Raw genomic sequence first — 6,516 nt, forward strand, 5'->3', positions numbered from 1 at the left:
GGAAAAATAGGTGAAAGGTGGGACTGGTGGGGGGAATATTCTGAGGTGGGATTATTAATGGCCAATAAGGTCTAGGTGGGACTATTACAGGCCAATTCCCCCTTCTAGAATAGACAAATGACATTTAGACTAGAAACTAGAACATGATTCCTATCAATTTATGTAAACAGGCCATATGTTTTGACGTGTTGTAAATAATTTGCAAACATGTTTTCGGTATAATCTAAATGCAAGAACTAATGTGTGTGCTATTGATTATAGAACGGACCAGAAAAATAACGTTAATCTAAATGAAAGAACTGCGTGTGTTATTGTGATAATGATGTCAAAAAGTAACGTTACGGGTAGAGAGGGTAGAGATGTATCTATGGGTCGGAAAAGATACAGGAAATGAAGTCCCAACCATCTATTTGAAATAGCTTCTTAAAAACTTGAAATAATTTGACTTGAGTTAATCGATTGAATACATGAGCTCGCCCGAGTAATAGAACATACCAAAATTATATACAATAAGATTAGACAAAGTAATAAGATCGAAAGCCTAAAACCTGATTCCTCATCCTGCTGTTGAACCTAGGAAAGACAATTCTTGACACAACCTAAATATAACCGGCTGACATAATTGTTTTATAATAAAAATGTCATCCCAAGCATAACATGTTTAAAAATGGGTTTACACGAACTCGACCGTTTAATAAAATGGGTTGTGTTGTTAACTTGTTTAAGGATTTTTGAAAAATTTATTTTTTGTTTTTAGAAAAGATTAATTAAAAAAGTGTTAGAATTTTCGTTTGATTTTCCCCCTTTTATTGAACCGCCAGCGAATACGATACAAGTCTGGCCACCCGGGCAAACCCATTGGCGAAAGGCCACCCACGCCCTACGTACGTAGACAACACTAGTGACCGGACCCGCCCACCATTCCAGGGGAAACCCACCGCCCGAATGCTAACTGTGGTAAAACCCCTGACCCACCTAATACAAATTGCAAGCAAATTGTAGCAAGTGGGACTCGAACCTATGACATCCACAACATTAACTTTCAAAAGTGAAACTAATTTTCCGTCTTCAATTTTTTTAACACTTTTTAACTTCCAAAAACCTAATTTATTAGTTCTAACTATCTTTTCTTTGACCCTTTCAATTCACGTCTAATTCTTCTTCTTATTTTTTATTTGAAGGTGTACCATTAACGTCTATTATCTCAGGTTAAACATATAAAACCAAGTTTGTTAATTGGGAATGAGAGATAAAGAAACCAAAAAGAGTTAAATGTACCGTTAACGTCTATTATCTCAAGTTAAACATACAAAACCAAATTTGTTAATTGGGAATGAAAGATGAAACCAAAAAGAGTTAATTGTCATTTTAGTCCCTATAGTTTGAACCATTCTGTCAATTTAGATCAACGGTTTTATTTTTCGTCTGTGGGTCCAAAAATGTTTCATCGTTGCCATTTTAGCAACTTCATCCCTTTTTTCTGTTAACAAGAAAGGCAATTCAGTAAGTTTACATGTAAAACTGTGAACAAGAAAGAAAATTCAGCCATATAAAATGACCAAATTGTCTTTTTCGTTAACAAAATAATGGATGAAGTTAACCTAGTGGACTAAAATGGCAACGATGAAACCTTTTTGGATATATGAGCGAAAAATGAAACATTTGGATTAAACTGGCAAAATAACCAAAACCTATTATCAGTTCGAAAAGCTATTATCCGATTTTAGAACTCAACAATCCAAACAACCTAAATCCACTTCAGTTGAATTTAAACATGCATGCATGCATATGGAAGTCATGACAATAAATGTAGAAAAATAGTCAACAAAACTCAAACCTAACTAACAAAAGTCAACAAAATCCGAGTCCTGTCATTCCTCAAAAATAAATAAAAGAAATACAACTCTATTATTAGGAAACATGATTTTAAGCAGCAGCACCCTTCCCTTTCTTCTTCTGGAGCTTCTTCATGTAGAATTCAAGCTCTTTCCCTTCCAATATGTATCTGAATTGAAATTCGGCATTTATATGTTAAAATTCCAACACATAATAAAACATATAAAATAAACTAAAATTTGAAAACAAAGTCATGTACCCGTCAGCACGACCACACTGGCCAGGACGTGAGGAGATGGCAGCTAAAAGACGACCACTAGAGAATTGTTCTTCGACATGAGGGTCCAGTTTGCGCTCCTCTTGACGTTTTTCCAGTTTCCTCACAACATGGTTACTCTTTTTGGCCTCTTCTGTTGCACCTTCCGCTTCCTGTTACATGATCAAAATAAAAATAAATAAACAAAATAAGCGACATCAAGCATCCTCTATTACGTATAATGATGGTAACAAAACATGGAGGATCTAACTAATTAAAATATACTAAAATATTAATTTCATATATACCCAACCAAAACTAAAAATATTATATAAACCCTTACAAGTTGCAAAGTAGTTAAAATATCAAATATACCCAATTTATTAAAAACAATCTACAAAGTAGTTAACATATCAAATATACCCAATTTATTGAAAATAATCTAATGAAAGATCATTTTACACTTGTTTTTTTAACTTCATATTTTTATATAAAACATTTCTAGCTTAAATTTATTTTTTACCCATAAACAATAGTATACACCATATATTATATTTAAGCTATATAAATTAAGCTAGAAATGAGTAAATACAATAATTGAAGTTAATTATCATATATGAGATTTCAAAGTTTTAGAAAAATAAGGGTAGAATTGTCATTTATTAAATAGTTTTTAATGAGTTGATTATATAAATAGGTAGAGGATCCTGTAAAAAGTGCTCAAAGTGTGAGAAGTGTATTATAACACTATATATAATACTATATAACACCATATAAACACCGTATAACAATATGTAACACCATATAATACCATATAACACTATGTAACACTATATATCATTATATAACAAATATAACACTATAGGTTGTCTGATAGCATGTCTATGATAGATGTATAGTGTTATATTTGTTATATAATGTTATATAGTGTTACATAGTGTTATATGGTATTATATGGTGTTACATATTGTTATACGGTGTTTATATGGTGTTATATAGTGTTATAATACACTTCTCATACTTTAGGCCCTTTTTACACTATCCTTACCCTATATAAATATACGATATTTATAATTGTGCATGAGTATATATGATATTGCCCCTATGTTAAAAACAACATACCTCTCCCTCTTTTTTGGTTGTAGCAGCAACTGTTTTCTTCTTGCGGCCGATCTCAACACCGTAGTGTTGAAGATACCATTGCTTGAAAGGTGCGGCGTCAACCTGAACGATTGCACTCTTGACAAGTGTCTGAGTTCTGACCAACTCATTGTTCGATGCATTGTAAACCACATCCAAAATACGGGTCTTGCGTGTTACAGCCTCACTTCCCCATGAGTAGTTACCGGTATCCAACCTTAAAGCCCGCCACTTGACATTACCACCACGAACCCTTACCCTCCTAACAGTCTTGTTGCTGGAGATCTTAGTGTTTGCTGGCTGCCTTCCAAGCTCATACCTTAAATAGTCAAAATATGTAACTATTAATACTGTAGTCTAAAAAATCATTATACGTGTATTAAAAAGAATTACAAATTAATAGAAATCAACCAACCAAATCCTCAGTAAAAATCGTACACTGTCTGCGTTAACAATGCAAGATCACCGTAAAGACAAAAAAAAAAGCTTGAGCCTTTTTATGACTGATATATAACTTTAATACATGTAATGCTAAATTCTCACGCTAAGTAGTTAATCCGGTAAAATATCGGATATCGGTCAAAGACCGATATTTGAGATATCGGTTATCGGGGTGGGATATCGGTAATTTTAATATCATGCTAAATTTATATATATAGCAATTTAACACTAACAATTGTAACAAGTAAGAACTGACTAAGACTTAATACACTAATAGCAACGATAAGAAGAAAAATGAACGGTAGAAATAAGAAAAATGGTACTGATATCGGGAAAATCAGTGATTTATCGATCGAATATCGGTCCTATATTGGACAATATCGCTGATATTATCGATACCGATATTCTGACCAATATTTTGTACCGCTATGGCGCGATCTCGGCAGGGGACCAATAACCGATATATCACTGATAATATCGGTTGATATATCGGGATATTAACTACACAGTTCTCACAACTAACCTTATTACTTATCCATGCTCCTAATTTCATGACAATAAGAAAAGCAGGCTACCAAAATCAATGAATTTCTCTATATCTAAAATTTATCATTTAATTCCTTACATGCTTGCCAATGAAACAATTTTAACATGATGTCAAAACATCATGTAAAACAAGTATTGTTAAGTAAAACATTATACCATAATATTTTTAAAAGTATGGTCTAATTCACTTCAACAGGCTGAAAACATCATGTAAAATGTTGTAACAGCTATAAACAAAGAGTTAAGTTCACGTACAAAGTGTCTTATCGTACAAAACATACGAAAGGCATGAAAAAGCCAAAAAAACGCGGTGGCATTTTCGTAATTATTTACTCGTAGAGTAATTATCAAAATTACTCTACAAATGATCTTATAGGGTAATTTTGATCGTGCAGAGTAATTTTGTAAAATGTTCTTGTAGAGTAATTTTGATCTTGTAGAGTAATTTTGTAGAGTATCATAATTACTCTACAATTGATCTTGTTTGGTAATTTTGATCTTGTAAGGTAATTTTGTAGAGTATCATAATTACTATACAAATGATTTTGTAGAGTAATTTTGAATTGTATGTGTTTGATAAACTTGCAGAGTAATTTCGATACACTTGTAGAGTAATTTTGATAATTACGCTACAAGATCAAAATTACTCTACAAGAACATATTACAAAATTACTCTACAATATCAAAATTCACCTACAAGATCATTTGTAGGGTAATTTTGATAATTACTCTACGAGTAAATAATTACGAAAATGACACCGCGTTTTTTCAGCAAAACCTTCAGTTCGTACGTTTTGTACGTTAAAGTTATTTGTATTTGATCTTTTGTCATAAACAAATTGTACACAAGAGAGTCAAAAGTGAAGCTACTAAACTAAAAGTGAACTAAATGAATTTTATGCACAAACTATCTGATAACTGATGTCAAATTTACATACTGTCATACTCTAGGTTTTCAATACAGATGGAAAACAAACAATAAAAAAGATCTAACAAGCCACTAAAACTGAAAACAGATGAACAAATTATAAAAAACTAAAAGAGCAAATAAACAAAACTAGAAAGCAGATCAAACAATCAAAATGTTTAAACAAACAACAAGAAGCATAGAATCAATAATGAATTGAAAGTGAGAATTATAATTACTTTCGCTTCTTTCTCCAGGCCTTCTTCTTGCCACCAGTGGCACGCCTCTTGTGCATACTGTCACGACTAATCCCTGCATTGAATCAATCATCATCATATCATCACCGTTACATTTGGAATACAAATCTATGAATGAATGTATGAACGAAAGGAGTAATCGTACCCATGGTTGCAGATGTTACGCCGCTCCTCTAAACTCTAACTTCGGAGATGAAATTAGGGTTTCGAAATGGCTTAAAAGGTGATGCGGATTGATTGCTACAGGTTAAAGAACCTGGGCCTCTATCAGCCCATAACATAATATTATGGCTCCACTAATTGCCCACATGTTTCATGTCCAAAGTAATGGGGCCTAACTAGGGTCTAGGGATGTAATAGGCTCAGACTCGGCTCGTTTATGTTTTTATGAAGGTTGAACTCGAGCTTGGCTCGATTTGAACATACTTATTTGAGCTCGAGCTCAGCCCGTGAGTACAATCTAAAGCTCGAGCTATTTTGAGAACAACCTCAAATGAGCTAAAAGCTCGGATTAAGCTCGCTTCAATATCTCGTAAATGAGCCCAAGCTCGGCTCAAGCTCGGTTCTCCAATGTTATCATCATTATTATTATATTATAAAAGCTAAAATTTTGTTTGGGGTCATTTAGGCTCGTGAGCCTTTACGAGTTTTTTATTGCAGACTCGATAACTAAACGAGCTCTATTTCAGGCTCGGCTTGTTCGAGCTTTTAACCGAGCCGATCACGAGTAGCTCTTAAGCATTTAGGCTTGTTTACACCTGTGGACCTAACTAGTGGGTGGATCGTGCGTGTTTTGCTGGGTGTGTAGATGCGGCGAAAAAAAGTAAGGCTCAACTTCGACCACTTATACATTAGTAATCTTCTCGTGAAAAAAACAATACATTGAAACGACGTAAAAAATAAGCAAGTCACATGGTTAAATAAGCATGTTTAAATGTAAACTTATGTTCAATTATAATAAGTAAAAAGAAAAAAAGAAAAGGGGGAAAAGGAAATTAAAAAAGACCTAAACATACTTAAAAGAATTGATTGATTTCAGAACAAAAAATTCAGTACAAAAAATATAGCATAAAAAATCTAGTATAAAAAATTCAGCACAAAAAAAAAATTCAGAAAAAAAGATTTAAGACAAA

At 33.0% G+C, this 6,516-nt stretch overlaps 1 protein-coding gene across 1 annotated transcript; it reads right to left on the reverse strand.

Annotated features, from left to right (window-relative positions):
- Positions 1-1,743: 1,743 nt before the first annotated feature.
- On the reverse strand, positions 1,744-5,681 carry LOC110942113 (40S ribosomal protein S8). Its single transcript, XM_022183833.2, has 5 exons — positions 5,529-5,681; positions 5,366-5,438; positions 3,215-3,551; positions 2,096-2,265; positions 1,744-2,005 (listed from the first exon to the last, which is right to left on the reverse strand). Exons 1-5 carry the CDS (start codon positions 5,530-5,532, stop codon positions 1,927-1,929), a joined length of 663 nt encoding a protein of 220 aa, XP_022039525.1. The 5' UTR covers positions 5,533-5,681; the 3' UTR covers positions 1,744-1,926.
- Positions 5,682-6,516: the final 835 nt, after the last annotated feature.

This window comes from Helianthus annuus, chromosome 5, assembly GCF_002127325.2.
Source record: "Helianthus annuus cultivar XRQ/B chromosome 5, HanXRQr2.0-SUNRISE, whole genome shotgun sequence".
Classification (NCBI taxonomy): Eukaryota; Viridiplantae; Streptophyta; class Magnoliopsida; order Asterales; family Asteraceae; genus Helianthus; species Helianthus annuus.

What these genes read in the sequence shown, in the direction of transcription:
- LOC110942113 (XM_022183833.2), bottom strand. An exon ending in GCCTGGAGAAAGAAGCGAAA is followed by an intron (nt 3,552 to 5,365) that starts GTAATTATAATT and finishes TGACTATTTAAG; the next exon opens with GTATGAGCTTGGAAGGCAGC. An exon ending in CAGTGTGGTCGTGCTGACGG is followed by an intron (nt 2,006 to 2,095) that starts GTACATGACTTT and finishes ATTTCAATTCAG; the next exon opens with ATACATATTGGAAGGGAAAG.